At 39.4% G+C, this 15,917-nt stretch overlaps 1 protein-coding gene across 1 annotated transcript; it reads left to right on the top strand.

Moving 5' to 3' along the window:
• The first annotated feature begins 9,390 nt into the window (after positions 1-9,390).
• rhcga (Rh family, C glycoprotein a) lies at positions 9,391-15,712 on the top strand. The gene is made up of 11 exons (XM_069523343.1): positions 9,391-9,678; positions 10,387-10,579; positions 10,790-10,940; positions 11,113-11,260; positions 11,425-11,591; positions 11,694-11,831; positions 12,078-12,214; positions 12,358-12,482; positions 14,446-14,519; positions 14,675-14,748; positions 14,852-15,712. Exons 1-11 carry the CDS (start codon positions 9,453-9,455, stop codon positions 14,883-14,885), a joined length of 1,467 nt encoding a protein of 488 aa, XP_069379444.1. The 5' UTR covers positions 9,391-9,452; the 3' UTR covers positions 14,886-15,712.
• The last annotated feature ends 205 nt before the right edge of the window (positions 15,713-15,917 follow it).

Raw genomic sequence — 15,917 nt, 5'->3', positions numbered from 1 at the left:
TTTTGGGAAAGCAATCAGTTAAATTTAGATCTTAATTACAAGAGGAAATAGATTTGGCTTCAGGAACTGGGCCTATAAATACACACAAGATGAAACACAATAAGACAACTGAAGAAATTAAACGTTCTTGTAATCCTCATGTAATCCAGAATGGGATTATTTATAATATGGTAAAAACAACAACATGGAGATTAATGGAAAGATATGCTAAGCCGTATGAGGAAACAAGGCAGTTCAAAAAGTAATAGTACGTAGAGCATTTATTACACATGAATAAAATCACCAACCAAAGGCTCATGGCCATTAAGCAAACACACACTTTGCTGTGCATGCATTTGAGAATGTAGACCTACCTGTATTTCTTCTGGCTTTTATAGTCAGTGAAGTGAAGAACAACTGGGACACAAACCCGTGGTAAACCCGTGGTGAACATGTGGAAGACAAATGCTGATTAGATCAAAAATGTCCAAGATCCGTTTGTCAATATTAAAATTAACTTCCAAATTAGCAGAGAGATGCTAAACCTGCTTTGCAGTCTTAAATGTATGTGTGTATGTGCTTGACCTCGACCATTGACAGAGATGAATAAAAAAGCTTCTGACCCTGTAACCAAATCCAAATTAGATTAAAACTGATGAGTTCTCACTGTGAGACAGGCTCATTGTTATTGTCTTTTCTGGAAACTTTAAACGACTAATCCATCAGTTGCTACTAGACAGCATCTTTGACCTGTTGCCAAATGACTATTGTCACTTGTTCGACAGGATTAGTCTGCACTGTTTTGTTGTTTGTTGACTCAAAGAACAAGAAGAATATATTTAACTGTGTATCTAATGTTACCAATTTTGAGTGTTGCAAAAGATCTTGTGAAACTTTTCTCTTGCTATATTGTAAACAAACCAGTCCTGACTGCAGCTGCCAGCTCTTCCCTGCTGTTGCCCTATGAATATCGACATTACAACATCTGACGGACTAAAATAGTGAAATTGTTGTGTGACAGTGACACACCACATCATGATGGGTTTGTAATGTCATGGAGCGGTTACTGTGAGTTGTTAAACAACTTTCTACAAACACCGCTCTGATCCATCGCTGCTTTGTGGCTCCGAACAACCTTGGCTCAGCGTCAGAGTTTGACATGAAGATTAGTGTTGGCTCCTTTAAGCCTTATTTAATAAGGATTTAAATCATTATCACACACCATCTTCTCCGTTTATAAGAGATAGTGCCTTTTCACCTGCTGCAAGACTTCATGCCTACAACAATTTAGTGTTAGTCCTGCAGAGAATGAAAACATCAAATAAAGAAGGATGGATTGGTAGATAGATCCAGCAGTTGATTAATGGGATATGTGATGTCTCCATGATGTTCTTGTGTTAGAAGTACATGGGCCAGACAAGACCATCAAACAGGCCGGGGGGGTCTGGCACAGTGTAGTTCCTGGAGCACCTCCTCTTTTTGCATTCTTCGTATGGGATGGAAATGAAGAAACGCTGGTTCAGCACGTCGATCAACGGTCCGTAGGTGTAAAGCAAGAAACCCTCCACAATGAGGATGTGAGTCTCCTCCTCTTCCTCATGGTCTGACTTTGGGATGATCTCAGTATCCAGGGTGTTATTGACTCCATGCGACTTCTCAAACTTCACTGGGTTATCCAACCATAGATCGTGCTCATCATAGCGTCCTTGTCCAGAGCAGTGATGACATCGTACATATTTTATTGGTAATATTCATTGTATTTTGTGAGGATAAAATAAAGTTTGTCTTGCCTTGGTTTTTATCACATTCAAGAGCAGATGAGACGACAGTTCCCTGCAGTGATCATGTGGAGCTGACAACTTGTTCAGACGCTCATCCCCACAGCGACACATACAGTATCTGTCAGGTAGTAAGTATTTCAGGAGACTGTAAAGGTGTCTAGTTTATGACTTACCTTAAGCATGACAAAGACAAAACAGGGAACGGATTTTCACAGTGCTGCCTGCTTTATAAATATATATTCTGTGAAATCATTTTGGAAAGAGTGTAGTGGTTCCCTGCAACGTTCATTTGAAATGGTTGATATGTTCAAACTTTCCTGAAAGGCAGAACCTTTTGCTTCATACTAACCTTCCTGTGACAGAGCTTTGAAAATAGCCTTGTGGTCAAACAACATTCTTCATCCTCTCTTTGCCGACTGACTTTTCGAGAACTCTGTGAATAGGAAGCTTGAACATTAAAACAATCAGTCTTTTGGTTGAATTGGTCGACATTGAGGTTTCAGAATAATGCTTTTTAAAAAGATCAAAAAGAATCTGCTCCTTTAGTTGGGTGTTTTATTGGAGTTCTGCCCCACAAGTTTTTTCCTCATGCCTCAAAGTTTGTAGTACTGCAACCAGCTGTCGTAATACTTTTGCAGTAGAGAGATTGCAGATATTTTTTATTATGTTTGTTAGAGTGTGTCAAGTAAGTTTTATTTTACAAAAAAAAGATGCCTCATTGATGCAGATTGTAAATGGAGGTTAAAATACAGTCAACACTTACAAACCTGTTTGTATCTACTAACTATTAGAACCCATCTCCACCAAGTGAAGATAAAACTAAGAAATGAAAAGTATAAAGATAAAATGATCAGAAAGATTTTAACAGTTTGAATGTTTGCTGTTCACTGTTCTAATGACTTGTGAGAGTAGTAATGGATTTGAAAGTCAACATGTTGACAGGTGTTGTTAAGACGAGAAAGGCCTGTTGAATGAGGTAGAAGATTGCATCATCAACTCAGATCTAATGGCCTCAGTCAAAACACTGTGGGTTGAGATAGGTGCTCACCTGCACCATGGCAACAATAGCAGCTCACTTTCCGAAGGAGGGAGGAATAAAGAGTTTTTAAATTGGGTCTGGAGACTGTGATCAGCTGATCGCGAGGTTAAACAATACTGCTGCTCCTGTTGACTTGGCAACCACAAACACAAATCATGCGTGGCACCTGTCTCTCAATACCCTTTCTACTGAATTAATGACTGACATGTCTGTTTTATGACATTAAATCAATTTCAATTCAATTTTATTTGTATAGCGCCAAATCATAATATACATTATCTCAAGGCACTTTACATAGAAGGTCAAGACCTTAAAATCGTATTAATATAGAGAAACCCAACTGTTCCCACAATGAGCAGCACTTTGGCGACTATATATATATATATATATATTTAATAGGAAATTAGAAAAAGAGAATAAATGCATGAGAAATAAAAAAGGCAAAACATGGATCAGAAAAAATATGGATGATCAAACGACAATCCGAAAAGCTTGAGATGTGATTTAAGGGAGAACATGTCTAAAAAGATCATATAACCTGTATGAGCGACTTAAAAAACAAGTCTGCTACAAGCTGCATGTGGTCACTCTGGTGTGCTGTGCATGTGGGGTGAAGTGTTTGCCCTGGGCTGAAATGTCAAAGAGCGGTGTTGTGTATTGAGTGGCGATGATGTGAAGATGATGAGGGGATCTCCGCTGACACCATCTTGCTTATATAAAAGGTTTATAATAAGAAGTTCAGCATCAATACAAGCACTGCAGTCTGCCTGGAGAGAGATTCAGAGCCAATGTGAATCTCTTCTCCCTAACAGCTCCAACTCCTCGTTTATATAGGAGAGTTGTCATCGTAAACCTAAAGAAACATATCTGGTTCCCCTACAAGGAATCCAGGCGCCAGCCCAAATTTAGAGCATTGGTTAGAGCCTTGACCTAATGCCCATACTTAGCTTTTCTCAGGGAACAAAAGCACATGGACCTCCAGATTATCAGGGCCTATAGATTTCAGACTCATCAATCAACTTCCTCAAAAAAGAAAAACAACACATGGCATTTCAGACACCACAGCGGCTCAACAGCCGTGTCCAGTTTTTGCCCCAGGATGATTCCTCTTGGTCTTAAAACCTATAATCTTCTTCATACCAGGCCACACATCCCTTACATTGTTCTGCTGTTGGGTAAACTTTTAACTGATGTTGAAGCTGTCTGTGGAGATTCTCAAAAAACAGGCCAACTGAGGTTTTTGAAGACGCTTCACCTCTCATCCAAGAAGCTTCCTAGTTGTAACTGACTGCTGGGAGTCAGTATTTAATGTGGATGATCGTGAGGACCTGTTTTCTAGCACTTGGTTATGATGTTCATGAAAAATGTCTGGCAGATATTATGTTAGAAGTGTATGATGATACAAATAAGGCTAGTCTAAGTATAGAAACGTTCTAAACTCGTGAAATAAATCCTCTTCAATCCATCAACATAAACGTGTGCAGGAAGACCTTTAGTTTATATTTGTTGCATCTATCACCCAGAGATGGAGTGGGGGGTGGGGAAAAACAACCAAAACGTGAGCATTGTTTCAAAGTATGCACATACTTTTTTCAGATATGTGGAATAAAAAAGAGAAATAAAGGAAATGTTTAAAGATCATAAGGTCTGTGATGTAACAACTGGTACATTCAAACTTATTACTAAATTATACCCAGTAAATATTTATCTCATCAGAATCTCAAGAATCCTGTTGCCTCATTTTGTCCACATTGTAAAAAAGTTCCAACTTAATCAAGAAACACACATTTGATAAATTAAGTGTCTGTGTTTTTAAGTCCAAACTGTGAACTCCTGACTTTATATTAATTTTTAATATTTTCTTACTTTTTGGTTTCCAATAAACTAATGTGTGGCTGAATAAAAAAAAAATATTTCCATGAAAGAAAATATTTAACAAGTTTTACTTATTTGTTTCACTAAAACACAACCAACAGACAAACAGCAGTTTAAAAATGCCACAGAGACGATGTTCACTTCTCAGTCACCTGAGCCGCATGACACTGTGTCGCACCTCCACCTGTATGTGCATGAACTTTGAGTGGCATGATGAACCATGTGAGACAAAGATGCCATTTGACAAAGTCTCCTCCTCAGATTGTAACGCTGTGACTGAGGGTTATCACTGAGTCCGATCATCGTCAGGAGTGTTCCTTCATTTTCTGTTACCAAGAAAAGGCCGACAGTCTGACGCTCTCATATCTCTTTGGCATCTGACTTTGTTACATACTGTCCCTGCACAGCTTCAGTAAATGCTTCTTTGGTTAGTCACTCTCCTCGGGCTGATTCCAGTGCATCGAATACAAAAAGTATAAAACATTTCATTAACATTTCATTTTTTATGAGCCAACACAGTAAGTAAAGTATACAATTTAATAAGCTCCAGATATAACAATCTGTTTTACACGCAGGGCGGGTTCCTTATATGTCTAGCATTGCGCAATAGAAAATGTTGTTGTAACTGAAATGAACTATCAAATGCAAATTGATTCCAAAGTCAACAAGCTTTCATTCATCATGAGAAAAGGGATTTGTTCTTAAAAATGTTATAATTGTTCACTTTTTGACTTGCAGTTTTTTTGGGGGGCCTGGAGTCTGTACTCAGCCACAGTCAATATTTTTGTAAAGCATATCTCTGGAGATTCTCTGTCTTTCAGGTCAGTGTACATAACAACTGGCCTTGCATGTGTTTCTCCTCTAAATGGGAGGTTTCAGGTCTTTAAGGTCTGTGGGTCTGTATCTGTGTGAGAGTTGTTTTATTCAACAGGCTGATTGCCAACACACACTTGTTCAACTTCTGAAGACATTTTGTCAGAGTAATCTCCAGAGAGAGGGATTAAAACTGAAGCACTTTGTCATTTCAATAGCTGCCGTGCATCGATCTGTGTCTCACTTACTTGTGGAGTGACAGCAGCTCATAATATCTCTATTGGCATCATTCCTGGGCTCTGAGTGCCCAAGGCAGAGCACAGCACAGCATGTGACAGGGAACATTGTTGAAATGCTTGCTGCGGATAAGATCTGAAACCTCCATGCTGTCCTCCTGTCACATGTTTAACCAATACAAGGTGAAAATATTCAAAGACAACACTGTATCGCTTCTGCGTTGATTGAGTCGAGTGATCCGATTGTTTTGACAGCCGTTGACTCCAAATGTTGTCCTTTATAAATATATATTCTGTGAAATCATTTTGGAAAGAGTGTGGTGGTTCCCTGCGACGTTCATTTGAAATGGTTGATATGTTCAAACTTTCCTGAAAGGCAGAACTTTTTGCTTCATAGTGACCTTCCTGTGACAGAGCTTTGAAAATAGCCTTGTGGTCAAACTACATTCTTCATCCTCTCTTTGCCGACTGACTTTTTGAGAACTCTGTGAATAGGAAGCTTGAACATTAAAACAATCAGTCTTTTGGTTGAATTGGTCGACATTGAGGTTTCAGAATGCTGCTTTTTAAAAAGATCAAAAAGAATCTGCTCCTTTAGTTGGGTGTTTTATTGGAGTTCTGCCCCACAAGTTTTTTCCTCATGGCTCAAAGTTTGTAGTACTGCAACCAGCTGTCGTAATACTTTTGCAGTAGAGAGATTGCAGATATTTTTTATTATGTTTGTTAGAGTGTGTCAAGTAAGTTTTATTTTACAAAAATAAAGATGCCTCATTGATGCAGATTATAAATGGAGGTTAAAATACAGTCAATACTTACAAACCTGTTTGTATCTACTAACTATTAGAACCCATCTCCACCAAGTGAAGATAAAACTAAGAAATGAAAAGTATAAAGATAAAATGATCAGATAGATTTTAACAGTTTGAATGTTTGCTGTTCACTGTTCTAATGACTTGTGAGAGTAGTAATGGATTTGAAAGTCAACATGTTGACAGGTGTTGTGGCCAACGTGATCCTGTGGAAATATGGACGTTATGATGATATTTCCTGCAGGCTTCCTGATCATGTGTGCTGGTGCTCTGTGGTGCCACATGCAGAATCTGCAATGTCACGCCTCAGGATACTTTAACATCCATCCTGAGATTGGAAGAACTGGTTTAAGATTCCTGCCTCCCCACAACTCAAAAGAGCATAAAGCTGCTTTTACTTGAGGATTTTAAAAGGCTGCAGATTATAACACTATTTTTCAGTCCACTCGCACTCGTGCTCTTTTTAAATGTGACTATCTAGTGTTGAAGTTACATGTTGCAGCTGAACACCCCTCACCTCACCCTCTCCTTCCAGACATGAAAAAGAACCTGTGGTAGCTTCAGTTGTCATAAAACCTCAAAAGGTGTTTAGTTTGTCCAGTCTGGACAAATGTAAAAAACATGGCGGCCTCCGTAGAGAGGAAATATAAAGAATTTAAATATAAAGGGCCTTTTCTGGGGTAAAGAAAAACTACAGTTCATACAATTTAAATGAAATGAACTAGTGAAAACATCATGAAGATTCTTCAACACATGAAAGCAAGATTAGAATCTCAGGGACATTGCCTATTTCAATCAAGGTTTAGAACTGAACAAAGATTATTATTAATTATTTGTGAATTTAACTTCGGATCCTGTGTTTTTATTAACCTTTATTTTCTATTATTTTGCTTTTAGCAACATTTTGTGAATCTGTAGGTTCAGTGTGTTGATTTGATTTGTTTTAAGTGATGTATTTGTATTATTCAAATGTTATTACTGTGCATCTTAAACAGTCAGAGCAAGCTAACACAGTTCAAACATCCTGATTAGACAAGATACTGACTCATGAATTTTCATTAATCAATAATTGAAAATTCACTGTCCTCAGTAAAGAAATATGTATTGTGTTCAGGAATCTTAATCCCCTTCTGTATTTCCCACCTGTTGCTGTGAGCTTGTAAAACCTGTAAAGACCAGTGATGCTATTATCAAAGATGAGGATCTGTGTTACATAATGAGTTGAAGAAGTTGATGAAAACAGATTACATCTGGAATGTTCTTTGTATTACAGAGAGACAGAGAGTGCATCGTATGACATATGATGAATCTTCATAGTGACATCCCTCGTGTTTCTGTTCTCTGATAATCATCGAGACAGGAAAACAGCACATGACAAGCATAGGATTGGCAGGTGGAGGACACTAAGTGAGGAGAGGGCATGTGATGCACGTGGACGACCACGTCTTTGTTCCTTTTACATGACAAAAAAAGTTGCACATGTTTACAGAGGCAATTGGACTTTTTTGTAGGGGTGGGAATCTTCCGGCACCTCACGATTCAATTCCGGATTCAAAGGACTACGATTCACTTATGAAACGATTATTATAAAGAATTATATTTCTGTACATTATTCTTTTTTTTATCATTGTTTTTTATCACTAACAGAGATGTTCATTTTCACTAGCCTCATGATTTGTGCTTTAAAAAGTATTTTAGATTGTTACTGTTATTACAAGATATTACAAGTGAGCTTTGATTCACAACATATGTTTTTTAATTGTATAATCAGGCCACAGCAGTCTCTAACAGTGACCAGTGCTTCATTCCACTGGAGGAAACAGACCCTTAATTAAAGGTTATAATACATCATAAAAGATAAGCTGCTGTATTAAAACCAGAGAAGGACAAACCATCTGTCTTCCAATCAAAGTTATACACACGTGCATTAAGTATTCAAGGCTCATGATAATTTGCAGTTTGTCTGACAGATGTTCAGCCAAGACCAATCTACTCCTTGTAAAGGTTCATTTAGGCTTGAAAATCATTTCCAATACTAGAATGGCACTCAGGAGACCACATACCTCCACCAAGGCCCAACAGTGCATCTGAATTCAATCAAGCTGCAACAAATTGCACATGTCCATCCGCTAAATACTAAATAAAGATTTTATTTTCATCAAGATCAATGAATTACTCCATCTCACAATGTTCAGTCAAATTTAAAAATGTATTGGATCCGCACCAAAATGTGTTGGAATAACTTCCTCCATGGCGCAGAATGAACATGCAGAGCATTATCTCAGATGAATGAGTTCGATTTTGAACATGAACATTATCATTACACACTGTTTATTGATAGTGTTTAACTGTTGTTGTGCACAGGAAGGTTTGATCATTGATAGAAATATTAATAATCATAAATATGATTATTCAAATAATTAAATTGAATAATACAGCTGGATTATGAGAGTCAGTGCTCAGACTTCAAACCTTCATTGTTCATTTCAATCATTAATATTAAATATATTGATATTATTAATTGATTATTGAACTTTCCAAATTGAGATTGATCTTTAGAGGTTGGTTATTGATCTGATACCAGGGTGGTGCCCCGTCTTATTAATTTTGACTTCATCAAGTTAATTCACACGACTCTGTCAGTATTATGTAATTTCCACCACATGTTAATGCAGTGATGACTTTATTTCCTGCTATGGAGGAATTTGGTCCAAGTGGCTATAGCAGCAGAAGTGGAGGTGGAGAGAGGGTAAGGACTGGTTTACCTGCCCCTAGGTATGTGTTCCCACCCCCTGTGAGTTAGCTCCAGAGAGGGGCACACCTCTCCACACCTCCATAAATACCTGCTGCATGAGCTGTTGCTGCAGGTGACAGCAGAAGAAGAGGAGCACAGCCAAGCAGTGACCAGAGCATCGTCAACATGGGGAACTGTGCTGACTGCATGAGGAATTTCTTTTGCCGGACAAAAAACACCAACGTGCGTGTCAGTCTGCCGGCTGTCTGCTTTGTCTGGCAGATTGCTATGATTGTGCTGTTTGGAGTTTTCATCCGCTACGATGAAGAGTCAGACACCCACTGGGCACAGCACAAAAGGGATCACAACATCACCAGTGACATTGAAAATGACTTCTATTTCAGATATCCCAGTAAGTACAGTGATGGATTGTCTGTGATGACAAATGCTGCCTCGTTTTGATAATCATGTGTGATTCACTCACAAGGGCTGTTGGTTGTGCACCCACACACACTTAACTATGTTCTTCCTTTAATGTCTTTCTATTCATGGTAAATAGATGACATTGAAATTCTAATTTCTTTTTAAATGTTTATGTGCAATTTTATATTTTTGGAACCATGTGGTATCAGCTTTACCCGAACCTCTGTCTGTCCTGGTTTTCTGCTGCACATAACCACATCACAAAATGATATTACATTCGAATTCCAATGGTCATAAAAAAAAAAAACTTGCTGATTCAAATGTTTCACAAGGCCTTCTTTACTTTGGCACAATATGTATGGAATATGTGTTTATTTTTATGATTGTTTTTCTGCGTTCACATGTAATAATCTGGCATCAACTGTATTGCCTGTCAATATGTTAATTAGTACAGTGATTTCAATGCAATTTGAAAGAATCTTAACATGCAACTATAAGCATATATTGGAAATATGTAATTGAAAATGAATATAAGAAACCTAAACTTTGTATTTAAATTTAATCTACATTAATTTTCTGAGTCGAAAATTAGAGACACTGTCAACTGATGTTCTGTTGAATTATTTTTACAATGCAACTGACTTTGTGTGAATACAGATGGATTGATTGATTCATGTTTGATTCTCTGTCCCTCCAGGCTTCCAGGACGTCCACGTCATGATCTTCGTTGGCTTCGGTTTCCTTATGACCTTCCTGAAACGTTACAGCTTCGGCGGCGTCGGCTTCAACTTCCTGATTGCCTCCTTCGGTCTGCAGTGGGCCCTTCTCATGCAAGGCTGGTTCCACTCCCTCGACCCCGAAACTGGAAAAATCTCCATTGGAGTTGAGAGGTGAGCATCTTTTTTGCCTGCTCCTCATTTCCTCTACAAGTTTAATAGACCTGAGATGCATTGTGGATACTGACGGCAGCAGGCTTTGACAAGGATGTGTGAAATAAATAAGAGGGCCTATGTAGGTCTGTCAGGTTTGCCTGGTGAAGCCTCACTTAAGTGATTTGTTTGTATTCACCCATTTGTTGTTGTTGCTCTCGTCCCACGCAGTCTGATCAATGCTGACTTCTGCTGTGCCGGCTCTCTGATCGCCTACGGTGCCCTGCTGGGAAAAGTGAGCCCCGTCCAGCTGTTGGTTGTCACCTTATTTGGCGTCACACTCTTTGCTGTGGAAGAATACATCATCCTCGACCTCCTTCATGTGAGTCTCACCAAACATCATCAGCCCGACTGAAGCTCATTGAAGTTTTAATCTGTTCAAATGTATTGTATTAACGGTCCAAGGGGAGAATTTTCCGTCAGACAGTGCAGGTTGTATTTTGTGCTGCTGCTGTGTGTATCTACTGTTGAGTGAAATCTTAATGTGTCCACAGTGCAGAGATGCTGGAGGCTCCATGGTCATTCACGCCTTTGGAGGATACTATGGTTTAGCCATTTCCTGGGTCCTGTACCGACCAAACCTGTACCAAAGCAAAGGCCTCAATGGATCCGTCTACCACTCGGATGTATTTGCTATGATCGGTGAGTGATTGGCTGGTTCAGGATTTAAACTTCAATAACTTTTAGACTCACATATCAGGATTTTCTTTAGGATTTAATTCAGTCCTCAAATGATTCAGATCTATAAGCTTGACTGTAAATATTCAACAGTTGGATGGTTTAATTGACGTTCCTCCCCCTCACAGGAACACTGTTCCTGTGGATGTTCTGGCCCAGTTTCAACTCGGCCATCACGGACCACGGCGACGGACAGCACAGAGCCGCCATCAACACTTACCTCGCCCTCGCCTCCTCTGTGCTCACAACGGTGGCCATTTCCAGCATGTCTCAGAAGAGAGGAAAACTAGACATGGTAACAACACAGGGAAAACACACGAGTGAAGAATCAGTCATGGTTTAACATTCATGTTGGTCTATTTCATTCTCGTGTCTAACACACTGTCTCAACTGAAAGGTGCATATCCAGAATGCCACTCTGGCTGGTGGTGTTGCCATGGGGACAGCGGCAGAGTTCATGATCACTCCCTATGGTTCACTCATCGTGGGTTTCTGCTGCGGAATCATCTCCACCTTCGGCTACCTGTATGTCACGGTGAGACTCCGCCTCCTGGCTTTTGATCTGTCTGCGTAGTGACACTGTCGTCCTCAGAGCGAAAGCAAAAAAAATAAGAAAGGAGAGTAAACACTAGCATAAACATTAATGAGGCAACATGAAGGCAGAAGAATGAAATGACATTTTGAGACAAGTTGTGATTTGAATGGAATTCGGAGATTTGACCTCAGTGTGTTTAAATCTTACAGATCAGTATTCAACATATGACTGTTTTCTCATTCTCAGCCATTCTTAGAGAAGTATCTGAAAATCCAGGATACATGTGGCGTCCACAACCTGCACGCTTTGCCAGGGATGCTGGGTGGCTTCGTAGGTGCCATCGTTGCTGCAGCAGCCACTGAGTCTGTCTATAGTAAAGAGGGGTAAGTGATTGAAACAGACATATATAATTTGTTTAATCAAGTCCTGTTATTGCTACTATTCACAAACATGTTTGCAGTTTCTTCTCAGTGCAAGGTCCTTTTTTTTGAAAATCTGGCTTACTAAGTTGTTTTTTTCTGTCCAGGTTGATCAACACATTTGACTTTGAAGGGGAATTTGCAGACAGGTCTGTCGGGACACAGGGAGGCTTCCAGGCTGCTGGCACATGTGTAGCCATTGCATTTGGACTCGTAGGAGGTGCAATTGTCGGTGAGTTTAAGAAATGATTTAAAAAGGTCTCAGGTACTCAAGTAACATACAGATACTGTAGACTCTACAGCCTCGAAAGCACCTTTCCACTTGAAAGCCACCTTACTTCAGTATGAAGCAAGAGTTGGACATGCTCACTACCCATCTCCTCAAAGAGCACATGAAATAAGCGAGCATTCATCGGCCTGGCCTTGATGAAGTTCACAGTTTTTACTGCAGAGTCCAGCACAGACTTCAGGTCATCAGGCATCTTCTTCACTGCCAGCGCCTCACGATGGACACTGCAGTGAGTCCAGCGCATCTCAGGTGCCACCTCTCGGATGCGAGCTGCTACCCCGCTGTTACGACCCGTCATAGCCCTCGCGCCGTCTGTCCACACACCCACACACTTTTCCCAGTCCAGTCCGTTCTCTTGGATAAACGCGTGCAGTACCTGGAATATGTGCTCTGCTGCAGTTCTGGTCTCAAGTGACTGACAGGACATAAAATCCTCCTGAGCTGCACCATCATATTCATATCTCACATACACCAATGAATTGGCCAAATCTGCAACATCTGTAGTCTCATCAAGCTGTATGGCAAAATAACGACTGTTCTTAATGCGCTCAGTCAGTGAGGTTTGGATCATCGCCAGCCATGTCTTGTATTCTCCTTGACACGGTGTCATTTGAAAGTGGCAGTAAGTTTGACTCTCTGGCAGCTTTCTCTCAGCACATGATCCGTGTCATCTCTTTGGCCAAAGGTAAACAACTGTTGGCCGATTGTGTGCGGCTTACCGGCTCCAGCGACCCGGAGGCTGGCACTATATGAAGCTTTGGCTGTAGGTGTACCACAGGACTGAATGGTGGACTTTGACTGCTTCAGTTCATCACATTTTCGTAAACGAAATTCCACTGGTTTGTCGTTAAGTGCCCTGTGTTAGGTTGTAAGATGCCGTTTGAGATGCGATGCATTCATTGCTCAAAACGTCGCCACATAACACACACTGCGGCCTGGGCTCTTCCTCTCCCCCGCTCCAAATACATCCAAACTGGTTTTTGCCGGTTGTTGTTGCTAGCAGCTGCTCTGGGGGCTGCGCTGCGGGTCACCAAAGTAGCCGCTGTGTGCACCTGCACCCTGCCCACACTTCCCTTCGTAGATTGAAGCCACGACAGAAGTTTAGACGTCTTCATTATTAGAAACCTCCAATTCTCACCATCACCTCTTGCCTGTAGCTACCGTGAATGACTGACGATGTCAACGGCAGTTTGGCGCTACGTAGCTACTGCTAGCCAGAAGCACTTGCAAACTTTTTAAAAGTCGTAACTTAATTTGTATCTCTTTTCATTTTCTTGCCATCAGCTGATAATATCTTTTCATCCATTCTAATATGTTTGATAGGATTTCATGTTTATTTATATTTATTTCAGTGATTCTTTGGCGTACCACTAGAGGGAGCCCCGCGTACCACTAGTGGTACCACACTGGGAATCACTGCTGTAGAGAATTCAATCATTAATCATCATAGCCTACTCTTTATCTGAGGATACTGCCTGAGCCAAACCAATACACTTAAATATCTTTATACAATATTTATTTTCAATCTTTCTCTCTTTCTTTTCCTTATATTTTCTTGTTTCATTTTGGTTGAGAAGTATTGTTATTATTGTACTATACATGTATTTGATTTTTTCTTGTTACCTAAATGTCTTAATCAGATGTATATAATATATTTTAAAAATGTACCGACTTTGAAAATGATTTATATTAATAATGAGAATAATAATAATAATGAGAATAATAATACTTCTCAACCTTAAAACTGACAAAGTGCTCTTAAACATTGCAACTATTGCAACACAAAATGTAGTTTGTAATCAGGACTGACACATGTTTATGTGTTTTAAACGAAAAACATTGCAGAATTATTGCTCAGTCCGTATTTTATATATAAATATATATTTTTTTTTCTCTCTGTTTAAAGGTCTCATCCTGAGGTTTCCTATCTGGGGCGATCCTGCTGATGACAACTGCTTTGAGGATGAAGTGTACTGGGAGGTGAGAGTGATTTCTACCACTAGATGGTGTCATGTCGCCACATAACTAGAGGGGAAATTAAGTCAGCTGTTTCAAGTTAAATCCTGCTCTCGGAAAACATTCTGAAATCACTGACTCTCTGCCTCACGATCTGATCCTGCATGTTTTTGTTTCAGGTCCCTGAGGATGAGGAGTCCATCCCGCCTGTTTTGGAGTACAACAACCACATGATACACAAGCACCAAGACATGTAAGCTCACTCACACATGCACGTCCTCCTGCATCCTCACTTTCATGCACCCTCACTTTCATTTATTAATCTATTAATTTGTTGTCCTTATTTCTTTCAACAGATCTGAGTCAAACTTCTCTGTGGAGCAAAGTTAGAGCTGCACAACAGGAGACCGACCCTCTCATGTCACCTTGAACTTGATATAACTGTGAAACAACACAAAGAAATGGAGGAAGACAATCTGTAAGACATGACACATTTTATTACATGGAGGTCAATCTGTCTCACACACATTTATTGGGAAACTTAAAGTTATAACCAAGCTGCATAAAACAGTGACCAAAAAAATACAGAAAAAAAATCTGATGAGCCAGTATTGCTCTAAAAACACAAACTGGAATTACTTTCTAATTTATTTCAAAAGAAGCTTTATATACACTGACTCAATGCAGTGTGATGAGAAGACAATGTGTTTCTAAGTTATAATGTATCGAAGAACTGAGAGATACTGTTAATGAGTTTGGAAACACTGTACTGTCTACATTAGAGTTAATCCTTCCTATAAAGGACTAAACAACACTCAGAAGTCCCACCTTTTAATTGCAAATGTTACCATTTATAATGATTGCAAATGTATTTCTTTGAAAATATTTTGCATAAAAAGCCTTTAGAAATCATATACTTATGCCGCTAAACTAAGCTGTCTTTGAACTCTGCTACCTATTTCTTTCAAACTATATGTATAGATCTTTGTAAGTTGTATATACAAATCTATTCTGCTTTTTGTTTGTTGCATAAATGACTTGTGAGTAACTGTAGTAACTTTAATACATTGTTAGCAGTTTGCTTGGTGTAGTGTTGAAGGTGACTTCTGATACACTATATGTGATTGTGTTTTACAATCTGCTTGTTGTATTATTCTGTATTGTATGTTTAGAGTAGCTGATAAACTCAAATAAAGTATAAAGTTATATTGTCCTTACTCTCATGTTCTTGTTCTCATTTTTAAAGACACATGATGAAAATATAATAATCTACAGCAATTCAGCATATTACAGGGCTAACATAAGCTGCTCCCAGACATTCGTTCAGTCATGCACTGAACTCCAGACATTCTGTGGTGGGGCTGTATGTGTGAACGTAAATGTCTAAGTGAGAGCCTCCGGACTTTCTGCTGACTTTCTCCG

The sequence above is a fragment of the Paralichthys olivaceus genome, chromosome 1, assembly GCF_024713975.1.
Source record: "Paralichthys olivaceus isolate ysfri-2021 chromosome 1, ASM2471397v2, whole genome shotgun sequence".
In the NCBI taxonomy this organism is placed as follows: Eukaryota; Metazoa; Chordata; class Actinopteri; order Pleuronectiformes; family Paralichthyidae; genus Paralichthys; species Paralichthys olivaceus.
This window is presented reverse-complemented; position numbering and strand designations above follow the sequence as displayed.